At 40.7% G+C, this 23,732-nt stretch overlaps 2 protein-coding genes and 8 non-coding genes across 10 annotated transcripts in view; 5 read left to right on the top strand and 5 right to left on the bottom strand.

The window, feature by feature from the left end:
* Nucleotides 1-1,931, bottom strand: part of LOC115057552 (NLR family CARD domain-containing protein 3-like) — a 61,918-nt gene extending 59,987 nt beyond the window's left edge. The window contains 3 exon segments of the mRNA XM_029524710.1: nt 126-327; nt 1,294-1,357; nt 1,843-1,931. Coding sequence (XP_029380570.1) covers nt 126-327; nt 1,294-1,357; nt 1,843-1,931 — 355 coding nt within the window.
* A 6,002-nt stretch (nt 1,932-7,933) lies between these two features.
* On the top strand, nt 7,934-8,124 carry LOC115057799 (U2 spliceosomal RNA). The gene has a single exon (XR_003841958.1). It is a non-coding gene; the product is annotated as a U2 spliceosomal RNA (small nuclear RNA).
* A 557-nt stretch (nt 8,125-8,681) lies between these two features.
* trnam-cau (transfer RNA methionine (anticodon CAU)) lies at nt 8,682-8,754 on the bottom strand. The gene has a single exon. It is a non-coding gene; the product is annotated as a tRNA-Met (tRNA).
* A 1,354-nt stretch (nt 8,755-10,108) lies between these two features.
* On the bottom strand, nt 10,109-10,181 carry trnak-uuu (transfer RNA lysine (anticodon UUU)). The gene has a single exon. It is a non-coding gene; the product is annotated as a tRNA-Lys (tRNA).
* Nucleotides 10,182-12,980: 2,799 nt separating this feature from the next.
* On the bottom strand, nt 12,981-15,360 carry LOC115057563 (galactose-3-O-sulfotransferase 2-like). Its single transcript, XM_029524721.1, has 4 exons — nt 15,269-15,360; nt 14,873-14,965; nt 14,377-14,689; nt 12,981-14,073 (listed from the first exon to the last, which is right to left on the bottom strand). The coding sequence occupies exons 1-4, from the start codon at nt 15,358-15,360 to the stop codon at nt 13,252-13,254; spliced, it is 1,320 nt and encodes a 439-aa protein (XP_029380581.1). The 3' UTR covers nt 12,981-13,251.
* Nucleotides 15,361-19,874: 4,514 nt separating this feature from the next.
* On the top strand, nt 19,875-19,946 carry trnaw-cca (transfer RNA tryptophan (anticodon CCA)). The gene has a single exon. It is a non-coding gene; the product is annotated as a tRNA-Trp (tRNA).
* Nucleotides 19,947-20,354: 408 nt separating this feature from the next.
* Nucleotides 20,355-20,426, bottom strand: trnap-ugg (transfer RNA proline (anticodon UGG)). The gene has a single exon. It is a non-coding gene; the product is annotated as a tRNA-Pro (tRNA).
* Nucleotides 20,427-20,995: 569 nt separating this feature from the next.
* Nucleotides 20,996-21,069, top strand: trnai-aau (transfer RNA isoleucine (anticodon AAU)). Its single transcript has one exon. It is a non-coding gene; the product is annotated as a tRNA-Ile (tRNA).
* A 351-nt stretch (nt 21,070-21,420) lies between these two features.
* Nucleotides 21,421-21,611, top strand: LOC115057704 (U2 spliceosomal RNA). Its single transcript, XR_003841941.1, has one exon. It is a non-coding gene; the product is annotated as a U2 spliceosomal RNA (small nuclear RNA).
* Nucleotides 21,612-23,659: 2,048 nt separating this feature from the next.
* On the top strand, nt 23,660-23,731 carry trnaq-cug (transfer RNA glutamine (anticodon CUG)). Its single transcript has one exon. It is a non-coding gene; the product is annotated as a tRNA-Gln (tRNA).
* Nucleotide 23,732: the final 1 nt, after the last annotated feature.

Consider the following 23,732-nt stretch of genomic DNA (forward strand, 5'->3'; position numbering starts at 1 on the left):
ATAAAAAAGAGATTGAAAACTAAAGGCTGATGTTTACTTCTCTTAAGGAATACGAATGTGATCATATTTCTCTGTCTCCTGAGAGAGTAAATGTCTAATTGATCCATCATGTTAAATTCTCTTACTGCTCTGCAGACAGTCAGCCAGCTCCTCCTGCTTCATCCTCCTCAGGAAGTTCACTGTGATCTTCAGAAATGCCTCTCTGCTCCTCCTCTGCTCTTCATCCACCTCATCATCCGCATTCTTGATGAATTGTGGGTAATCTGGACTCAGACTCCTTTTGATTTTCTTCAGCTCGTTCTTCACAAAACAGACGATGTTCTCCTCCAGCAGCTGGAACACAATAACATCCTGTGTAAAGTTCACTCTCAGTATAAACTGATGGATCAAAGCATCAGATCATCAGTCAGCAGAGTTCAACTTTAGCTGCTGCTGTATCATCTGCTGCCACGTCTCTTTCCAGAGCTACACAGAAAGATTCAGACCTGCTGACTTCACTAAACTAACTTCACTGGTGTAACTTACTAAGTTTGACTTTAGATTCTGACAACACAGAGATCCTGATCATCACATGAAGACCAAACTGATACAGCCCTTCAACACATCAACTCAGGAAGTGAAAATTCAGGGTATTAACTGTGACTGTGGTTGAAGATGGATCAGACCACCTGAACTCGTTCACTGATGAATTATTCCATCTTTAAACCCTGTAGAGACAGAGTCCATGGAGGTCCAGGACTGAATCTGATTAACTTTGGTCTTTGTTATTCAGTCACAGCTGAAATTATCTGGAAAACAACTAAATAAACTTTTCTTTAGGGTTCACTGTAGATGAACAAGAAGGAACAGAAATGTTTTGTAAAAGTCTCCAACAGACCATATTCATACAGAACATATCTGTTGAGGCTGATGGATTATTGCTCTGTGGTGAACTACAACTCCCAGTCCTCTCCCACTCTCTCCCACCCCAAACCTGTTCAATCCCAATTCAACTCCTGTCTGTCACAGAGTAAAGCTCTACTGGTCTAAAGAGTGCAGCTTCAAACTCAAGTCTTTGTTGGTGTCTGTTGTAGTCACTGGATGAACATTTACACACCATAAATATGGAGTCCAGGTCTGTGTGATGATGTTTGTCAGACTGAACTCTGAGGAGAAAAGACACAAACACACAGTTTGTTCCAGGAGTTTTCTATGAACAGCAGAGAAACTGATAGACAAGCTTTGATACCTTTAATGAGTCAAACAACAACAAATGATCATCTTTTACCTTTTTTCTTTGATAAAATCATCCATAGACCGATCACTCTTCATGGACACACAGCTCAGTTCAGGAGAATCCGGTCTTGACTTCTGGTTGCTAGTAGAAACAGAGTTGACATTAAAAGAACTAACAACCAAGAAAGTGGGCAGAAAATCACTTTAAAATAAATCAGCCAAGTCCAGCTTTCATTTGTTTAGCCACAAATCATCCAGATTATTTTAATGTGCAATATTTTTGTTCATTTTAATGACAGTTACATATCACTTTGTGTGTTTGGATGTCATTCCATCTTATTATCATATTATTCCATTGAAATGTGCAAATTAAATAATACATATATCTCTACATGCAGGCAGCACAGCAGCATTATGGTTAGTGCTGTTGCTCCACAACAGCCATGTCCGTATGTCTGAGTGTGAGAGTGGCATATTTTTTGTCTCTGTCTGTCTGTGTGTGTTGGCCCTGTGATGCACTGGTGAATATGAATGAATGAATCTCCACATCCTGGGACGGAATAATGATGGAGCAGTGATCTGAGTGCTGAGCTCTGACAGATGGACAGTTAGAGATCCTCATCTCACCTCTGAGCTTTGGTCTGACTCTCATGTTCCCCACACAGAGTGGTTTTAGAGGGAGGGGCTCCCTCCTCTCTGTCCTCACACTGATTCATAGCTGAGCCTCCACCTTCACATAAACACAACAAAAAGATTATTACAATAGGATTTACATCACAGGACACAATCCGCATTACTTTCACAAATGTGTCATTAACTTAAGAGTTTTACTCCCAACAACAAACTGTTTGACTTTTCTTTCTCTGTTTTAATTTCAGTCAGATTCTGTTATAAACAGAGAACATTCCTGATTCATGTTAATCCCAATCTTCAATATTATACATTGGCATTAACACTAAATTTCAAACAAACTCAGATCACCATTCACTTTTAGCAGTGCAAGTTGAAGAATTATACAACCTTGACACAGTTATGATCACCATAGGTTGCCACTTTTGAAGGTCCAGAATTTTAATGAAATAAATTTTTGAGGGCCAAATGATTCCTTCAGAAGCCAAGTTAAAAAAACAAAAAAAAAAACTAAACCAGTCTGACCTTTCAGGAAACCCCAGACCAGAGGAGGTGGTTCTCCCATCTGATGTTCAGGATCCATCTTAAGCATTTGTTTCTTTGACACATTATTTAAATACTGTGCCTCCACAACGTCACAGAAATCAGTCTGATCTGTCAGTAATCACTTCAAGTTTCAGAGAAATGTATCTCAGGTCTGATGGTGCTTCTTCTCTCTGTCCACTAGATGGTGGTATCTGACTGTAGGATGTGTTGATGCAACTGTGATTTAATTCATGTCACCTCATTGAGCAAATAACTTGACAATTTTGCCTTAAAGGATTCCAAAGAATAAAAACAAGGAGTGCTTCTTTAAATTTTCAATGGCTTCACTGTATCTAGAAATACTGAAAAGATACAATTAACAGTCAGAGTTCAAGTCACTCAGTTCAAGTTGATCCAAGGTTTCAGACCAGTTCTGACATGTTTGTTCTGTCATGGCTCAAATATAACACTCCATGCCAGTTCAAGGAAATCAACTTAAGCCTTATCAAGAAAGTTAAATTGATGAAAATTTCTGCTTCACTTTAGATTAATTTATGGTGACCATTTAAACACCTTTTAAGAAATGAAATCTGGTTTAACTCTGGTGAATCTTGAGTTTACTAAGTCTAAGAATCTTACTTTACATCAGAGCAAGAACAAAGTGAAGGAACTATTCACTACAAATTCCAGATAAAATACTGATAGATTAGGTCTGTAAATAGGAAGAAAGGAAGGAAGGTAAATAAACATGTCTACTGTTGTCAGCTCAGTGTGATCACAGTGATCCTGTTCAGACATTTACAGATTCTCACCTGCTGAACTCACTTCAGGGAGACTTTCTGACACTTTCCAGCTTCATGTGAAGAGAAGAAGCTGCTTGTTCTCCATCATCAGTCCTGGTGTCTGTTTGAGCTGAGGAAAAGTCACATCCTCATTACTTCAGAGTCCAATTATTAAAAGCTTTAGTGAGGTGAAAACCATTCTAACCTGTGTTAAAAACCAAATCAGTGCCAGAGGACTCTTTGGGATGGTGCTGTGATTCTGCAACAACACCTCTAATCTCCTGACCCTCAACTCAGCAGAAGAAGATGTAAATGTGCTGCAACAATGTCAATTTCTAAGTCTTGATTAAATTTTAAAATATTAATAAGCAGTAAACAAATTATTCAGATCCAACAACAACTATGTCATTCTGAGTTTAACCAACAGATGGAGCCATCAGAAATCTGGATTTTTGTATTATTTCAATATTCAATTCTAATTTCTACTATTCATATACCTCAGTAATTGCCAAAGAGGACAATATCATGCAATAAAGAGGAAAATGATGTAAAAACAAGACAAAACATAAATGTCCATGGGGCAAGTGTTTCTTATTTTTTTGTATTTTGCTGCTTGCTTCAACCTTGAACTGACATCTCTTTTCTAATCATCACCTTCTTCTCTACTGTCTTCAGTTTAAACTGTCCACTTCCATGTTTTTTTGGTTTTGTTATTAAAAAGCAACAGAACTGAGACAATGTTTTCAGGAGTCACAGACCTTGAATATTACATGTATTCAATCAGTGTTCTTATGGACTACGGTGATAAAAAATAAAAAATATTTTCCTAAGAAATTATTGTTAGCTCATCTTTGCTCTGGAACAAAATGGAACGATTTGACATTCATGTAACTGAACCAGTTTTCTTCCTCCTGATAAGAAACAAACAGGATGTGATGAAGTTCTACTATCTGTCCACTACATGGTGATTACCAACACACCCTCAACGACCTGGTTTGCATTTAGCTTTGTATTTTTCTTTGGGAAAAATATCATTATTGAATAAGTATGCAAAGAAGTATATGCTCAATTTTACTGAAGAGGAAACAATGATTGATCATACTGACAAAAGAAAATTATTATTATTTGAAAGCCCACGTTCTGATCCTCACAACTAAATGAAACAAGATGAATGGCAGAAAGTAACTCTAGAAGAGAACACTGTTAATCCTCAGCGACAGATTGTCACGGAAATGAAAAAGAAGCAGTCTGATTTAGAGCTGTGGCCAAGAAATACATTACTGCTCACAACATTAGTGTGCGATGCTGCTGGAGGAGGGGAGGGGACCCTGCTGCTCTCTACACTTGATGATCTATCCCAATCACACAGAATAATAATCTGACTGATGTAGATCATGCCGGTTTCTGTTTATTTGTATAAAGATCCTTATCATCATTATAATTATTAAAGTGTACAGTGACATTTACTCAAGATAGAATTATATTCATTCTTATTAGAAAAAAAAAAACAATGCTCACACTTCACTATCTTCAGTTCAAGTGAGTTGTCAGATGACATTCTGCTGGTTTAACTGATGTTTTCAGCAGTAATTTTATGAGTTCATGTCTTTATCACAAACATTTTAAGAGATCTTGTTAATAAGTAACCACATCATCCACAACCAACCCTCTTTATCTGGAATCTGAACAGTGAGCTGTGAGGAGTTTGATGGCTCATCATCACGATTAAAGCATTCACTGACTGCAACATTTAAATTAACAGTTTCCTTTAATAGTGAACATTAAACAGAACTGAGCAGTTTGTATTCTTTTATCACTTTGTCTATCTCCCTGTCTTTTTGCCATGTTCTTCAACTCTGAGCCCATCTGAGTTAGTAACTCTTCTTTATAAATCTGAGAAGGTAGCTGGTTGAAAATGATCATCATGGCCCCAGATATGAGCATCAAATTGTCAGTTTTCAAATCAAATTTGTAAATGCCAATTCCTAAATAATAAATAATAATTTATTTTTAAGAGTCAGCAGGAGTGAACTTCTGTATTTCATACGTCACTGTAGCTAAATCTTTGAATATTCCCATTTTGTTGACTTTATAATCTGTTTTCAAATTGGTTCAACATTCACTGACACAAACAGGATGAAGGCTGTTGGTTATGTTACCTGATGGTCGGACTAATCTTCATGCAGCTGATGAGTGAAGGTGAACTTTAACTGCAGCTTCCATGAAAAAAATAAAGACAATATCTACATGTATATCTGACAGCAGGTTTTCTAAAGTTGTTGATCCAAACACAGTCTGAGCTCTCTGTGGAAAACTGAATATGACTTACAGGAAAATCTGATAACAGAGCAGTTTCTGAACTTTGGAATGAATTGAAGTCAATCATTAACAGACAGAAATAATCCACATCAGGTAGATCACAAGGCTCCAATGACCTTTGATTTATATAATGTGTTGTACAATATGGGACAAATAAATGAGCCTTTATCTTTTAATACTAGTAGAAAACATTATTACACATGCTCAGATTCACAGTTATGTTTGTCTACAATGATCTGATTTGAAATGGCATAATGTCATAATATATAACATTTATGAAGATGGTAACGTTTAAAGTGTGTTTGTCTACAGTGTGTAAGGGGACAGTTTGTTTTTCTACAGTGTATATCTAGAGTTCTCTGGTGAGACACATAACATCTTCAGCATCAGCACATCAGCAGATCACCCTGCAACTAGACCACTGCAGATCAGGGTGTCTCTTCAAAAGATGCTGCCTCCTTCAAAGAGCTAAGAGACACTGAGGAACCAGAGTCCTGTATCACAAAGCTGGATTAACATGCCTGGGATCTGTTTTAGTGATCCAGCTTCACTTACCCAGACATCGACAATCCTAAAATAATCCTAATCCTAAAATAAGCGGTCTCACAAAGCTGGCTATCAACTTGCTATTCGAAACCTGGTTTTCCATCTATATTGTTGCATGTTCACATAAAAGGGGCTGGGTTTGCTGCATCCGACCAACTGACCCCATGGAGAAGACACAAAACTGTATTTCACAACAAAATTAAGAAAACAAAAAGACTATAAACCAATAATTAGAGTAAAAAGCAACACAGTTGCAGCTGCCAGAAGCCACAAAGAGTTCTGGAATATAAATGACAGACTCTGTCAATGAGTAAATTACTGAGATTATAATATTAACTCTCCAGCACATTCAATATAAACACACATTATACAGCCCTGACCACTGTTGTATCCAGACAGTGCTGACTGCTGCTTTTCATGGAGAGCAGCACTGAGTTTCTAATATTTGGATGTTGCTAAGAAAAGAACTTATTTAGCATTGTATGAAAAAACACCCTGAATATGTTTTGAACTACAAATGAACTCTCCTCTGTCTATTCTTCATTTCTTGTTTGTCACAATTCCAACCCTGCTCCTTTATCGGGCTAAAGACGGACAGAAGCATCTCCACGTCCTCCCCCTGAACACAGGAGCCAGCCATCCATAACCAGATGTGGACAAACCTCCTCCCCACGTAGGTAACTAAGTTACTGTTTCCATGCTAACGTGGATAAGTTACCTGATTAAGATACGTTAGCATGCTAGCTAAATTAGCTATGTTAGCATAACGACGTACCGACCTTAAACAAGGAGGACTCTGCTAATCATGTCTATTAAATGTTGTTTAAGAACAGTTTCACGAGAAAACAGAGAAAAGAAAACTTTAAAGAAATTCAGCGTTAAAGTTCTCATTAAAGTTCTTACCTGAACTCCGGTGAATATTTGCTACAGGTGCTGCAGGAAGACGGAAGCTTGTGAATTTACAGTATTTAGCTTGCAGCAAAACTTCCTGAACTCGTTTTCAGCACTGCTCCTTTTTTTCAGTTCAGTTCGAAGTTTTATTTCATTTTCCATTTTCCTGCAAAAGGTCGAGCTGCAGCCACGTTAATGACAACAATGACAACTGAGGGGACACATGGGAGGAAGTCACCAAAATGGATGGCGACACCTGCTGGTGAAATTCATGAAGCATTTGAAGAGTTTGAATTCACTGATAAATAATAAATAATCTAATAATGTGAAAATGAAAAGTCTGATGCTTTAAGTATTTCCATAAGCATTTTCTGTCTTCTAACTCTTCTCTAGAAACAGACAGGTAGAAACTAAATTCCTGCTGTTTTATTGTTCTGTAAGCGCTGAAAGAATACATGTCTGTAAGTGTTGTTGTACATGTCTGTATTACTGCCATGTTGGAGTTGGAATAAATTCACTGACGCTTTAAAATGATCGCGGTACTGATGCTAATCCCGTTAGCCGGTCTATGGCGTTTTCCATTGTATGTTAGCATTAAATGGACATAACAGACTTTTTGTTAAGATAAAATGATGGCAGTAATGCTGGTTAAAATGACTTTGAATGCTATTTTAAATATATGTGTTTTCAGTCATTTGTGGTTTTAAGTTACTCTTTCATTTTATAATTCTCTTTCGGTCGAAAAAAGCCGAGTCCAGTCGAGGAGAGCCGAATCTTCAGAGAATCCGACATTGACATAGATATGAAGTTTTACAGGTGACCAAGAAGAGACGTTTTCTTTGCTCTACAACGTAACTTTGTGAAAATAACATGTCTGTGGTTGTTTTCTGATCCCTCCTTCGTGTCTTCATGTCTTCTGTTTGTGTCTCTCTCTCGGAGTGATGTTGTTACTGAAGCCGACTCTGACCCCTCACTGAGCGGGTCGGTGCGGAGAAACACTCCGTTACCTCCGACAGCTGAGCGGTATCGCTTCTCGGCCTTTTGGCTAAGATCAAGTGTAGTATCTGTTCTTATCAGTTTAATATCTGATACGTCCCCTATCCGGGGGCCATATATTAAATAGATTTTTGGAACAGGGAGATGGAATAGGGGCTTGCTCCGTCCACTCCACGCATCGACCTGGTATTGCAGTATCTCCAGGAACGGTGCACTCCCTCTGTGTGTTCAATACAAGTCCTGTTCAGCTCAACATCACCTTAAACACATGATGTTGTCTTCATGTGTGTAACGCTGAGTGTACAGAGTGTTCATGTTCAGTTTATGGTTTTAGAATCAGTGATGCATTCATGTAGAAACATCAGTTTAATGTTGCAGCTGATTTCATCAGGTTATATTCTGCTGACCAGACTGAATGAATAAAGTTTTCTTTCAACGCGTCATCGTTTAAATGTTGGTTGTATTTTGCATTTGTCAGCTGAATCCACAGAGTCACTGAAATGATGAAGTAAATCCAGGAAAGGAAAAACATTTGGCTCTGAATCTCAATGTAGATTTGAACAAAGAGCTCCAGCTGAAGAAAACAATGCTGTCTGTTTCCAGATGATGAAGAACTCAGTTCTCAGTTGATGCTCAGTTATCTCCATCTAGTGGACAGATGGTAGAAGTTGATTCCTGAAAAGAGGAAGTGACTTTTCCTCAGATCAAACTTCTTCTCTTCACTTGTTTCCACATTTGAGGTTTAAACCACTAACTCCTCATTATTAACTAAAGAAGTGCCCCGTGTGAGGCTCGAACTCACGACCTTCAGATTATGAGACTGACGCGCTGCCTACTGCGCCAACGAGGCCTGGAACAGGCGGAGCACCCAAAGGACCCCGGGCACGTCGGGGGCACCCAGCACAGCACAGACTAACCTCAGGGGAACAGACCGTTGCCAAAAGGAACATCATCAAAATCAAAAACGTGACAACTTTCATAAATCTGACCTGCAGGGATTATCAAAACGTTCACAAGAACCAACAACAACCCAAATAAAATGTTTTTATTATTTTTGTTTTTATATATTTTATTGTATTTTACATTGCATATGTTTACTTGTGTTGGTCTGTAGCAGCAGGGTGGCAGTGGGGGGTTAGAAATTACGGGGGAAAAGAAAAGACAGAGGGACGCTTGTTACTGTAAATTACTGTGATGAGTGCTGATTCTCTCAAATAAAAACATGTTTAAAACAAACAAACAAACCAAATCAATTAAACGGCTTTGCTTTGTCGTGACACCGTGTTTCCCACACAGGTTCAAACACAAGCTCCTCCTTTGTTCTTCTGCTGAGTGACATGGAGCTCTGATGTCACTCCTCAGTAAGGAAAGTCGCTATTGGCTGTCCTAAAAGTCAATAGAATTTAGTTCATATTATTTGATAATTGTTTATTCATTATTCTTTTTTTTAATGGCTTATGGTCTACAGACGTCTCCCATGACACTGGAGCCTCAAGCCAGCACCTTTGACCCACATCAAATCATGGACCTGTTGTTCCATCAGGGAATGGTTAGCACTCTGGACTTTGAATCCAATCTAGACTATGTAGTCTGTAGTTAATAATGAGAATTTAGTGGTTGGGTCTAGAACCTGAGATGGATGGATGTTCAGTAAACATCAGAGGGTCATTCTGTGGAATTCATGTGCAGCTGTATCATTTAATGTCCTCCTTATGTGTTACCAGTTACCAGTAAAAGAGATTTACAAAATTCACCTGCTGAAAAAAATCCCCAAAACTGTCAAAGAAATGCAGCACTTGGACCGTCAGATTTAGGAGGGCAGATCTAGAAATTGAAATACTGCAGGTGGGTGCAGGTCACAGGTGAATTATGTCAACTATTGGAACTGTAACAGATTGGTTTCAGACATTTATGTGACACACAGTCAGGCCATGTCCTCTGTGTCTCTGCAGTTTTACAGGCGCAAAACAAAACATGATAATGCTGCCTGTCCTGCTGATATCAAAGCTATCATTAAATTTTCTGTTTCCTCACCAGAGACTGGCAGCTGGACACACGTGTCAGGATGGCTCAGTGGTCTGAGGTCACAGACTCAAGATCTTTCCTGCACAAATGGGCCTTGAACATTAAAGACTCATGGTTTCATTATTTCATAGATCAGTGTCACCTATCACTGCTGTGGAGTCTATAATGTGTAGCTGCAGCACCTGAACAGGGACTTGAACCCTGGACCCTCAGATTAAAAGTCTGATGCTCTACCGACTGAGCTACTCAGGCTTCTGATGGCTGTATAATTCAGATGGAATTCGATAAATTATTTCAACTTGACTCGTTGAACAAACAGCCCTGTCCCAGCAGGGGTTGATCCTGCAGGTCATCTCTCTCTCTGTTTCCTGAAGGCCTCTCTGCCATTTACTAATTAAAATACATTCATAAAAAACCAACATGTTTCTATCATATGATGATGAAATCTAAAGGCTCTCTGATCATCACATTGAGAAGTTCATCTGGTTTGTGATATTTCTTCATATGATAGTGAGGTAAAATGTGTTCAGTGGGATGTGTGTGTATCCAGCAGGACTGACAGCTTCATGTGGGATTCTCACAGAGATGATTCAAACCTGATCACAGTGATCAGTATGGATATACAGTATGTTTGCTGTCAGTGGAGGAAACTCTCAGACAGGACTAATAGTCATGTTTGGGATGTTCCTGGATTTGAGTTGAATGAGTGTAAATTCTCTCAGATTTTAACACACGTTCACACATCCACCTCTATTCAGACATGGAGTTTACATATTGTTTGGAATTCTAATGTGAATGTCACAAGCAGCATTTTTTTTATTATTAATGTTAAGACCCAGAAAGCAGCATATTTGATTGATTGTTGTACCAACCTGAAGATGATCAGTGTTTATAGCTCATAACCTGATCACAGATCAATAATCAGCCATTGGAAGACACTCTGAAACTTTCTTCTGCAGTCAGAACTCATCCACCTTCAGACTGGACATCTTCTGACTGTAGAACTGGAGCTTTTTATACATCTCACTGCAGCACAATAAAGTCCTCTGTGAGTATTGTGTGTCCCACAGTGTACATGACATCTGAGCAGCAATACTTCCACCTGCTGGAGATTTATTGTTACTACAGCTGTAAAATAAATCTATCAGAACATGAACTCAGTCTGTAGAATCCAGAAGATTAATGACACACTTTGTCCTGCTGTTATGGAATCAAATCCTACTTTAGGTTTTTTATATTTTAAACTAACGAGCACTGTTGGGGATCAAACAGAAAAAGTCAAAGGTATGAAAGAAGATTTTTTTTTCTTTTAATTAAAAGAAACAATGTCACAACAAATAACAATTTACATCATTAGGAAATATAACTCTAAAAAATGTACAAATATAGGCCCTATTTAAGAAAGGTCAACTAAGCATAAGGAGACTGAAGCTTAAACATAAATGAACAGAACATACCTGACTCACAAACGGCACGCTGGGGTTTTTAACCAACGGATTAATACTTCTTTAAACTCATGGGACATAAGTGTTTCATTTAACTAGACATAAGTCAGTGAAAAAAACTATCAATCAAACTAAACAGAAGCTGAAAACCTGCTCCCTGCTCTTCCTCCACCAATGCTCTGCTCCACTTCTTCTGGGCTTTCCTCTGCATATTTAGCTTTCTGCCAGGAACTAAGAACTGAAGGAAATATTTTAGACATCAAATGAAAAATAACATGAAACCAAGTTTCCCGGTTGGGGAGCTACAGAGGATGTTGGAGAATCTCTGTAATCTGCACAACATTAAAATATGACAGTGTTCTGGTTTCAGGTTATAGCCCTGAATAACAGCTGTTCCAGCCTGTAAAGGCTTCAGCCCAGCATCTTTCACCTGGGATGGGTCGACAGCTCCGCCCCCTTTCAGGCAGGTGTTTGCTAGCTTGTCCTGTAGCTCCCTCAGCTGAGACACTTCACTCTTCATTTGCTCTCTTCCAACAACACTTTCTACTTTCTGCCAGAAGGTGGCGTTGAAGTGCAGGTACAGACGAGCTACAGAGGATGTTGGAGAATCTCTGTAATCTGCACAACATTAAAATATGACAGTGTTACAGTTGGCTTTGTTTAAAGACAGCATGTATCCTTACTCTGTACTTTTCCACTGAACCTAAGTTTCTGTTTTTCATCTGTCCACTGAGCTCCTGTTACACAGTGTGTGTCCTTGAAGGTCCAGAATTATAAGATAACATTTATAGAACTGGTCTACAGACCAGGAGGAGGATGAAACCGTTCTATCTATTCAGCTACAGTCGGTCTGTTACAGTAGATACACACCCACAACATTGTTTAACATCTTCTAACAACAAGTCATGGACAGTGGTTGGCCTGTCCATGACCCTGGTAACTGGCCAGTTATATTCAGTTAACGCCAAGCTGGTGGGTTCATCGAAACCATCCTCTGCTGTTAATACACACTGGATGTCCCATCACGAGACATGAGTTATTCAGCAGCACTGATTACCAGGAAAACATGGAGAATGTTGTCTGTCATATCTATAATATTGATGGTTGTAACCTACAGTTGACGAAAACCCAAAAGTAGTTTGTTTCTACAACATCTGACTTTAGCAACAAAGAACTGCTGGGATTTAAAGACAGGCTGCTTTAACCAGCCAACATACACAACCTTTATCTGCACTGAAATCATTCAGCCTGTTACCGGCTCAAATCCACAGCACTCTACTCTACTCTACAGTGAGCACTCACTGTAGATTCAGCAAGAAATGCACGCATACTGGAATTTATAATAGAGATAAATGAATGCATTTTGCGATGTGATGCTAAAAAACATTTAATAAGAATTTAAACATTTAATAACATTTAATAATAGTAGTAATAATAATAATAACAATAATAATAATAATTATAATTATTATTATATTTAACAATGTGTTCATTTATAATAACAGATACATTCTCTTTTTTCTATGCTTTATTTATTTAAAGGTTTTTGTTTCTGTGGACTGCTGAGATCTTTCTGTCTAATAAATTTACCTTCCAGTACTAATAAAGAAACTATTCATGGCCTTACTCCTGATTCTCTTGTGGCTCATGACTGAAGGCTGTTTAGGCTTTAAAAACAGAAAAAAATGGCTTGTTTTAAATCATCAACTGTTTGGAAAGAACACCATGAAACACTCATGGCAGACTTGGTCTGTTCTGAACTTCTGAGTGTGTTGACAGGACGCTTGGGGCTGTTTATGTCCTGAGATGTGTGATTTTGTGTGTGCTGACTTGTCCATAGCAGGCTCCCGTAGGTCTGACCACTCCCTGTGTTGATGCTATGGAGGAACCATCCTTTTTACCTGTTTCTGCTGAACAGGGAACTGCAGGGACTTCAGGCGCTCCGTGTACTGCAGTTCTGGAGTTGTGAGTCTTTGACATTGTGTTCTGGTTTGGCTGTCTAAGTCTGGTTTCAGGTTATAGCCCTGAATAACAGCTGTTCCAGACTGAGCAGGCATCAGCCCAGCATCTTTCATCTGGGATGGGTCGACAGCTCCGCCCCCTTTCAGGCAGGTGTTTGCTAGCTTGTCCTGTAGCTCCCTCAGCTGAGACACTTCACTCTTCATTTGCTCTCTTCCAACAACACTTTCTACTTTCTGCCAGAAGGTGGCGTTGAAGTGCAGGTAGAGACTCCAATCCAGAGCATTCCAGCGCTTGATTTTCTCTGCAGTGTTTGGTGAGATTTGATGACGAGTTCTATTACTGCGACTGTTGAGTTTAAAGGAAACCACATCCTGCAGGGACCAGCAAAGGACGTGTTTGAGCAGGATCATGGACTCATCAAAGTATTCAGAAACAAGAATAAGATGGAAGTCCCGTTCTATGGCGGCAACAGCCCTTTTGGCTTTGTCCTCGTGGTCGTCAGCATCAGCTGTGACATTGTGGTCAAAGCCAAAGTCAAAGGCCAGATTGTTGTGAGCCAAGAAACTCCACGGTGCTGAATCTTTGAAGTTGTTGGTGTTGTCCAGGAAGTCCTCCAAACTGCGACTATTGGAGAAGGCCGGTATTCCCTTGAAGTAACTAAAGCTGGACTCTATCATGGTCACAGGATGTCTTATGATGGAGAAGTAGAAGGTGTCCTCAGGCATCACTTTAGCCACCTAGAACATAAAACATGAAAGGAGGAGAACTTTCTCAGAGATTTTTTCTCTGTCAATCAATCAGTTTTCATTGTGATACAGAAAAAACTCGTGAGAGTCACCAATCAACCAGCGTGTGTTTGGAGGAACAACCCCCAGGGTCCAAACTAAGAACATTCCCGCTGTGACACAACAGTGCTAACCACTTTACAACGATTCACACATAAACCACAGTGAGCAGCCCCAACCCCTAACCTGTTACTCTAACCCTATAACCCCTGAGCCCTAAATCTAACCCACAAAAACAAAAACAAAAAAACTCACCTCAGCTTTTCTGAACCTCATGTGGTTGCACATGATGTGGAACTCCTTCACTCTGCCGCTGCTGAAGCCTTCTACAAAATGCGATTCAAAGAGTTTGGGGTAAAACAAATGCATTGCTTGGCCGACCGGGAGGGCAAAGGTCAGGTTCCTGCTCTCTCCATAGCGATACAGGATGTTTAACACGGTGCTGCTGGCTGTTTTGTGCGTCTTGAGGAACACAATGTGAGACTGTGGGTGGCAGGTTGCTGTGTTGGGGACATCAGCCACAGAGTTCGGATCAGGTGGAACTCCTCGCCTCGCTGTGTCTGAGTGTCTGAAAAAGTTGAACGCTTTATCAAGTAACTGAAAAGAGTTTCCCCTCATGTTTTTACTGAAGAAACACACTTTGTCATGATTGTCATGATAAAAATAACATTTGATTTGATTTGAAACTCACTTTCACACACACACACACACACACACACACACAAACAAACACATTACAAGTAAGTCTCACCTGTTGATGACGAAAGTCCGAAGGACGAAGCAGAGAAGGAGCAGAAGGAGCAATCTCCACAGCAAATGACGTCTCTTGCGAGTTCTCACATACCTGTGGTTTACACACACACACACACACAAAACAGTTGAAAATCCTGCTCAGTGACATTACCAACATTCACTTCAGAGCAGGTCCAGGTCTGCCTGTAGGATGTGGATCAGGTCTAGCAGCCAGACTTAGAATCTGGTCTAACTTGTCAGGCTGCTCCTCACAAACACAGACACACACATTCACATACACACCACAGGGTCCAGATCTCTAATGTCGACGGTGGTCTCAGGATAGTTTGGACCTTGTGGATTTCTCAGGTCCATGGCCCCTGTCTCAGGAGTAAAATCCCCACTTCCTGTTTACCTGGAGGAGAAACCAGAGGAGTTCCTCTGGGGACCCTGACTCTGACTGGTGAAGGTGAATGTCTCATATAGTGAATGAGCTGTCAGAGTCATGTTAGCAGCTGCATCACAACCCAGGGTCCTTTCACAACATCTGCTTTTTAGCACCAGTAAGCAGGTGCTGAGGACACTCTGCCTTTTTGTCAAATCCTAACCTGGATGATTACCAGGTAAGGAACGTTGTCAGGAGCTGTTGATGTCTGCACCACAGGCGTCTAACATCATTTGTAAATGCCTTCAGGAACTTCAAAGTCCTTTGTGTCCACATGGACCAGTCACATCTCACCAGGTAACAACCAGGAAAATATCACACACTGCCATCTGAAGAAGGCTCTCTGTGCAACACACACCATGGACATCATGTCTTCTCTCCTCTGCCCTCTCCCATAAAACAATAAACTGTTTCTATCCAAGAGCTGTAAGTGAAAGCACCGCAGGGGGTACGTGAGACTTTAAAGTTGAATGTTTCTCTGAGGTCATAGAAAATCCAATTTTAAGGAGGTGGAAGCACTTTAAGTACTTTAAGTTGATAATTATTTGCTGTTTCTTAGTTACAGAGTTTAACCAGTCACTGATGCACAGTTTGGCATCTTTTTTCTTCACCCAAAATTGCGCTGGTAAGGGGGTACATGGCTGAGAACATATTTCACAGGGGGTGCATCACTGAAAAAAGGTTGAGAACCAAAGCGTCAAACCTTACAACCACTGAATTTACAGCTTTTGCACACCTGTCCAACTCGGCAAAATGTGTAATCACCTTTTGTCTAACTTTTATGGTATTTGTATCATAAATCTTTTTCCTCTATTTGTTATTCTTTGTTAATATTCCGACCTCCTGGTTTACCTGTCTGCCCTTTTTCTACTTCCATTGTGTTTGATTTCGCTGCCAGAAAAGAGCTGCCAAACTGCTTTCATTTGTTTTCAAACGATGGCAATGAATCTCTCTTGGCTCATGCACTCAGTCAGTCAGACGGTCAACAGCTGGAAGAGATGATGAGGACGTTTGTTATCATTTTGGCTTGGTGTCAGTGTGTGACATCTTTGTGCCATGTGTCCACGCTGTGTGTGGTGGAAACGATGCCTGCTGGTTCATCTGGTAGTATCATAAAAGAAAAGACAGCTACAGCCACATTGTGATAAACCTTCTTATTTAATCTTATTTCTTATTTATATATATTTTTGGGGGGGAGAAATTTGGCATTTATTAGTTAGTTTATGGTTTGCATGTTGCATGGAGCTTACATGTTCTCCCTGTACCTCTGCTGCCCTGTGATGGACTGGCAACCTGTCCAGGGTGTATCCCGGCCCACGCCCATAACATTGGCTGGCATTTGAAAAGAAGCTAACACAGGAGCTCTTTCAGATGCTGTTAATATTTGTGAAGCAGCGTCCTGAATCAGCTGACGGCTTTTCAGAGATCTGTTCGTACATCCTGAGAGTAGTGAACTACAGCCGTCCTGCTCGGAGGTAACAAATGCCTGCACTAGTCTTACTGCATTCCCATGACGATGGATGTTTCTGATTTTTGAAATAGTTCACAGGTGAGAGAAGAACGCCTCGGGCTTGTTTTATGTGAGGGGGGAAAAAGACATGCTCTGGTCAAAAATGACTCCAAGGTCCCTAACAGTGTAAGGGGAGGCCAAGGTAACGCTATCTATAACGATAACACGATCAGATCAGACTTATCTGAGGTACAACAACTTCAGTTTTTTTAGAATTTAGAAGTAAACAATTCCAGGTCCTCCGAGCCCTTTATGCCTTTAAGACATGTCTGAAGTCTGACTGCCTGATTAGCTTCGTTGATATGAACAGATGGGGATCATCGTTGAAACCATGAAAATTGATGTGGTGCTTCCTGATAATATTCCCTAAAGGATGCATACAGAGCGTGAAAAGAAGTAGTACCTCTATAGAACTTTGTTTTTGCGTATTGGAAGAATCCAATCCATCCATCTGATAAATATGATTTTGTTCCTTTAATCCAAATTTCCTACTCCAGACCGTGTAACATATTATGGTCAGTGTCGGAAAATGCAGTTCTCAGCTCTAACAGGATGAGTATGGAGGCCAATCTGTTGTCTGAATCCATTCAAATATGGGGAACCTTTAGCAGCACTATGCTGTACTCTAATTTCTGTCCCTTCGTCCACCTCCACTCTGTCGGACTGTTCTTTGTAACTTTCCAGCACTCTGTATAATCACCCGTATCATCTCCGCCCCAGAAAACACACCTGCCTTCTGAACCTGATCTTGTTCTTTGCCTGCTCTTTGCCTGTATTTGTCTCCACTGCTTCTGGTCATTTGCTTGGAAAAATCTGGACTTCTCTGGGTCAGGTGGTAAAGAGCTGGAATGAGATGTGTTTACCTGCTTGCTGCCACAAAGTGTCTCAGGCAAGTGGAAGCCCAATTTCTGCATTTCCCCATCATCTGTGGCACGGCTGCTTGTCAGAGAGTATAAATGTATCCTGTGTATTTTATTTTGGTCCCTGATTCAGTGCTGTGCTGCAAATGCGTCCTGAGCTGGACACATTAAAGTGAGCAGCTCTACTCCACCTCATGAGCTCAGTCGCTCCACTCATCACCCCCCTAACCAGTATATCCAGTCCCCACTTGCACCTCATGAACTCAGTCAGTGCCCCCGAGCGAAAACAAAGATCCTGCCTGGCTACAGTACGAGCTGCTGGATGATAGTCAGTGTTTTCACCAGCTTTGCATACCAATCCATGCCCACACATCCTTTTACACGAAGCACAACATCAATGAAATTATAGAACCAACAGATATTTACAAGGATTTAGTGCTTGAATTGCAGGCGAGGGGATGCGAGGTGTGCGGACTACTGGGTGCAATGTTTGTTATGTAACCCTAACCCTAACCACTGAAGGCAGGAAGGACCTGTCGTAGCGTTCCTTCACACACTTTGGGTGGAGCGGCCTCTGACTGAAGGAGTTCCCCTGTGCTGTCAGAGTGCCCCGCAGGGGGTGACCGTTGTTAGACGACATGGATGAGAGGACCGCAATTCTAAGAACTGTAGAAAACATCACACCTGTTACATCGATTCGTAAGCTTTTTTCAGCTCTCGTGGCCTCCACCAGAGGATGGAAAGAAAGAAAGACATATCTGAGGCCTTCTCCTCTGTTGAGGGATGATTAGTTTACTTTGATTCATTGACAGTGTGGATAATGTTCGTTCATAAGTCCAGCCACATGTGAGTTCCCATAACCAGTTTCATTAAAAAGGACTGTGATTTTCACTCTTCCCATGTGATGGTGGTATAGATGTCAAGCATAGCTGCCTTCCAAGCAGTTGACCCGGGTTCAATTCCAGGCCCTCGTAGTTTTACTTTTGTTATCCTTCCTGAAATTTGAGGTATTATCCAAAAAAAAACTGACTCTAACACCTTTGCGTTATTCACCTTCAATAGCTCAGTTGGTAGAGCGGAGGACTGTAGAGGCTGACAGTTGACATCCTGAGGTCGCTGGTACAAATCCGGCTCAAAGGACATAATTTTCTTCATCGGCCTAATCCTACAGGCGGGGGGGTGGACAGACTGGTCGTCTGGTGTGGTCAGAACCACCTGGAGCCAAATCTGAAGACTGTGCAGATGACAATGGATTTCAGGAGGACAGCAAGTTGTTCCTGCTCTTATTTCTTGGGAAAAGGTCATCCTGCATTCAAACCCCAGCAGTGCTTCACTCTCAGAATAAAGATCAGAATGATCTTTATTCAAGCATTCTTTATTGACAAGAAAGATCCAACATTCACTCTCAGTGGAAAGTGACATTCTGCATGTTTTTCTGATAATCAATGCTGATGAAGTTAAACTCATGATGAGACATCCAGTGTGTTAGAGTAGCAGAGGATGGTTTCGATCCATCGACCTCTGGGTTATGGGCCCAGCACGCTTCCGCTTCGCCACTCTGCTCGTAGCTAAGTATTAAATCTTCTTTAATACCTTTGTCCTTTTCTGTTTGATCCCCAACAGTGCTTATCAGTTCAATATATAGAAAACCTAAAGTAGGATTTGATTCCATAACAGCAGGACAAAGTGTGTTATTCATCTTCTGGATTCTACAGACTGAGTTCACAGAATTTTTTTTTGCTACACTCTGGTGCAAAGTTTCTGAAGTTCATTCCAGGAGTAATCCACAGACTGCCAGATGCTCCAGCTGAGACTTGAACTCACAACCTCAGCATCTCTCTGCAGGTTCCTGTCCACCATCCTTTCATCCTTTCATCCTTTCCCTAACCCTTAAACCTCAGCTAGTTTCATGTTGGTTCAAACTGATGTTAGAATATTTGACTCTAGCAGTCATTGTTGGTCGATGTATGCTGGATAAGAGAAAGTAGATTAAACACAGCACGTCTCTCAGTGGGCTCCAAAAGACCACTGAGCCATCCTGACATGTGTTTCCAGCTGCCAGTCTCTGATGAGGAACTGCAAAAAATCCTCCAAAAAATTGACAAAAAACACAGACTGTTATGTGTATTTCCTTCTTCAAATCTTTAGTTTGGTCATTTAATATGTTTTGCTGCGTTTCAACTCCTACAGTTGTTTGTGCATGAGAGACTCTGTGGCACAATGGTAGTGCGTCTGACTCCAGATCAGAAGGTTGCGTGTTCAACTCACGTAAGGGTCAGGTCATCTGATTGCACTTTTGGTAAACGCTCACATACTCTGTGGTGCAGCAGGACGTGTTTTTCTGATGAGCCATTTAATTTCTTCACATCACATTTCACATCACTATTTCCCATTATTTTAGATGGACACACATCACGATTTGATTTTATTTCAGTTTATTTTGAACAATATAAAAAAAACAAAAAACAAACCCAAAAGTCTGCAAGTTTTATCAATGATATGGAGGGTGGAGGGTTTAGAAAGTAGTTAGAAAGTCACAAATGTTACCTTAAAGGGCATATTGCAGGTTAAGGACCACATTGAATCAATGTTTAAAAAAATAATATTGGAAATGTTTTGCTGGAAAGTGAAGGAGGTAAAATGTCCACAGCAGAAGGGGGGCAGATCATTGGACACGTCATATGAAGGGCTCGTCCGGGATTTGAACCCGGGACCTCTCGCACCCAAAGCGAGAATCATACCCCTAGACCAACAAGCCCTTGATAAAGTTTTTTAATTATTGAAAAAATTTTACTTTTCATTCAGATCTTTATTCAAGCATTCTTTATTGACAAGAAAGATCCAACATTAAAAACAGAACAGCTACACACAAACAAAATAATGATGAACAGCCCTTCAAGAAGGGGGACCAGAGGGTGTGTGCCAACTACAGGGTCATCATGAACCTCTGTTTTGGGTGGTGGTTGGATGTTATTGGTTTTTCTTAATCAATATCAAACTAAATAATGGCAATAAAGGTTAAATAAATAAAGGTTGCAGACCCCTGATCGAGGGGTATGATTCTGACTTTGGGTGCAAGAGGTTCTGTGTGTAAATCCCAGAGGAGCCCCTCATATGATGTGTCCACTGTCTGCGGTTCCACTATTCAAGTGTCAGTAAGTTAGACAACATGAATTCAGGAAGGCTTCTCTGACTTCAACAGGTTCTGTTCAATGTGCTCTAACTGCTTATAAATGTCTCACTGGATCAAAAGCTTTGAGCTACCATAGGCTATGTAATTATTTAAGATTGATTTGCAAAAATAAGCCAATAAAACACATTCTCACAGGCCGGTTAGCTCAGCTGGTTAGAGCGTGGTGCTAATAACGCCAAGGTCATGGGTTCAATCCCCATACTGGCCACATGCAGCCTCTCAGGACTTGATGTTGTTCTCTCCATATGCAGCCTGAAGTCTTTTTGGGTCAATCACCAAAAATGAGGCCAATCACATGAGAGGACAAACTGATGTTTTCACAATAATATTCAGCTGGTAAATTGACATAGATATGAAGTTTTACAGGTGACCAAGAAGAGACGTTCACTTTGTGAAAATAACATGTCTGTGGTTGTTTTCTGATCCCTCCTTCGTTTCTTCATGTCTTCTGTTTGTGTCTCTCTCTCTCGGAGTGATGTTGTTACTGAAGCCGACTCTGACCCCTCACTGAGCGGGTCGGTGCGGAGAAACACTCCGTTACCTCCGACAGCTGAGCGGTATCGCTTCTCGGCCTTTTGGCTAAGATCAAGTGTAGTATCTGTTCTTATCAGTTTAATATCTGATACGTCCCCTACCCGGGGACCATATATTAAATAGATTTTTGGAACAGGGAGATGGAATAGGGGCTTGCTCCGTCCACTCCACGCATCGACCTGGTATTGCAGTATCTCCAGGAACGGTGCACTCCCTCTGTGTGTTCAATACAAGTCCTGTTCAGCTCAACATCACCTTAAACACATGATGTTGTCTTCATGTGTGTAACGCTGAGTGTACAGAGTGTTCATGTTCAGTTTATGGTTTTACAATCAGTGATGTATTCATGTAGAAACATCAGTTTAATGTTGCTGATTTCATCAGGTTATATTCTGCTGACCAGACTGAATCAATAAAGTTTTGTTTCCACACATCATCGTTTAAATGTTGGTTGTGTTTTGCATTTGTCAGCTGAATCCACAGAGTGACTGAAATGATGAAGTAAATCCAGGAAAGGAAAAACATTTGGCTCTGAATCTCAATGTAGATTTGAACAAAGAGCTCCAGCTGAAGAAAACAATGCTGTCTGTTTCCAGATGATGAAGAACTCAGTTCTCAGTTGATGCTCAGTTATCTCCATCTAGTGGACAGATGGTAGAAGTTGATTCCTGGAAAGAGGAAGTGACTTTTCCTCAGATCAAACTGTTGAAGGAGAACGAGCAGCTTCTTCCTCACTGACTCACTCAACCTCTGTCTCCTGGGTTTGGATTTAGGTCTGGGTCTGGGTCTGGGTCTAAGACCAGGTGGGCCTGCTCAGAGTCTCTGCGTTGGATGTGAGCTGCTGAAATCTCTGAAAACCATGAGTAACTGCAGTGAAAATACAAATATGCACTGAAAACGTGCATAGCAGCTTTTGTCAGAAGTTGTTAGTTGTGTTGTGTTAGTTGTAACCAATGAACCATGACACAATTGAACATCATCTGTTTTGCTTCATCTGCTTTTTAGTGTCCAGGACACAGAGGAAGAGGATGTCTCCACATGCACATTTGTTCTTGATGTTTTCACTCACTGTTTAAAAAAAAAAAAATACAATTTAATTCATCCAAGTGTGATCTTTTGTTGTCGATTCACATTTTCTGTATGGCTTAGTCTTAAAATTATAATGGTTGTATGGTCAGCTCCTGCCTCATCAGAAGAAGTGGGATGGACAATAAATGCTGAATGGACTGTTGCTACTCTGCTTTCTCCATCACTATCAGACCACGAGTAAGTCAATAGGAATTAAAGCAAAATCAAGGAAATCCAATAATCCATCTACGCAAAAAAGAGCATTTGAATCATCAAAATATTTCCCCAACTGACACAAACGTGATGCTTTCCCTCCAAAACTTATTTAAGTAATTCTTATATAGAGCTTTCAGTTGTCACCCCACCACCCCAAATGTAAAACTGACATTTACGAATATGGAATGATGCAATAACAGCCAAACAAGTACTTGGGTATGTGATTTTATTTATATTTAGCATGCAATGTCTCAGTCTCTGCTGTCTGTTCCACAGAAGAACATGACAGTTCAGCGGGCTGACATGAACCATGTGACCACCCCGCAGTGAGATCAGGGAGTGTCGGGACTCTTCTCTCTCTGGGACACTGGATCTGTCTGTCTGTATCATGTCAGAAACTCTGAAACACTCTGAACTCCTCTAAAACACGCTGGATTTACTGATATGAAAGTGTCCACCGGTCCACCAACCCACCAGCGGTCCATGATGGATTGTCATAGAAAGACATCAGCTTTAATGAAATACATTGTTGCTTGTGTAGAGGCCCCTTTAACAAACTCTGCGTTCACCATCAACAGGTTTCAAAGATATTTAGAAATCATTCACGATGGCAGATATTTAGGATAATTCTCGCTGGAATAGCAGGCTGCAACAGGAAAAGTTCTGCATGCAGAACTTTTGGGATAGGACATCCAGTGTGTACAAATAGCAGAGGATGGTTTTGAGCCTTCGACCAACGGGTTATGGGGCCAGCACACTTCCGCTGCGCCACTCTGCTTATTACATTCAGTTGTCAGTGTTGCACAAGATAAGTACTTGCTGTGCTTCATGATCAACGCTGGAGATGGTGGGGATTGCCAAAGCATGCACTCTACCACTGAGCTACATCCCCTGCATGGTGCACAATGCCCGCTGGAAACTAATGTTTCTACATGAATGCATCACTGATTCTAAAACCATAAACACTGTTTTTGGGACATGGTTCCATGGTGTAATGGTTAGCACTCTGGACTCTGAATCCAGCGATCCGACTTCAAATCTCGGTAGAACCTG

The sequence above is a fragment of the Echeneis naucrates genome, chromosome 2 (genome assembly GCF_900963305.1).
Source record: "Echeneis naucrates chromosome 2, fEcheNa1.1, whole genome shotgun sequence".
NCBI classification, from domain to species: Eukaryota; Metazoa; Chordata; class Actinopteri; order Carangiformes; family Echeneidae; genus Echeneis; species Echeneis naucrates.

What these genes read in the sequence shown, in the direction of transcription:
- LOC115057563 (XM_029524721.1), bottom strand. Translation starts at nt 15,360, where the DNA reads ATGACTCTGACAGCTCATTCACTATATGAGACATTCACCTTCACCAGT. An exon ending in CGGACTTTCGTCATCAACAG is followed by an intron (nt 14,690 to 14,872) that starts GTGAGACTTACT and finishes CAACTTTTTCAG; the next exon opens with ACACTCAGACACAGCGAGGC. An exon ending in TGAGGTTCAGAAAAGCTGAG is followed by an intron (nt 14,074 to 14,376) that starts GTGAGTTTTTTT and finishes TTTATGTTCTAG; the next exon opens with GTGGCTAAAGTGATGCCTGA.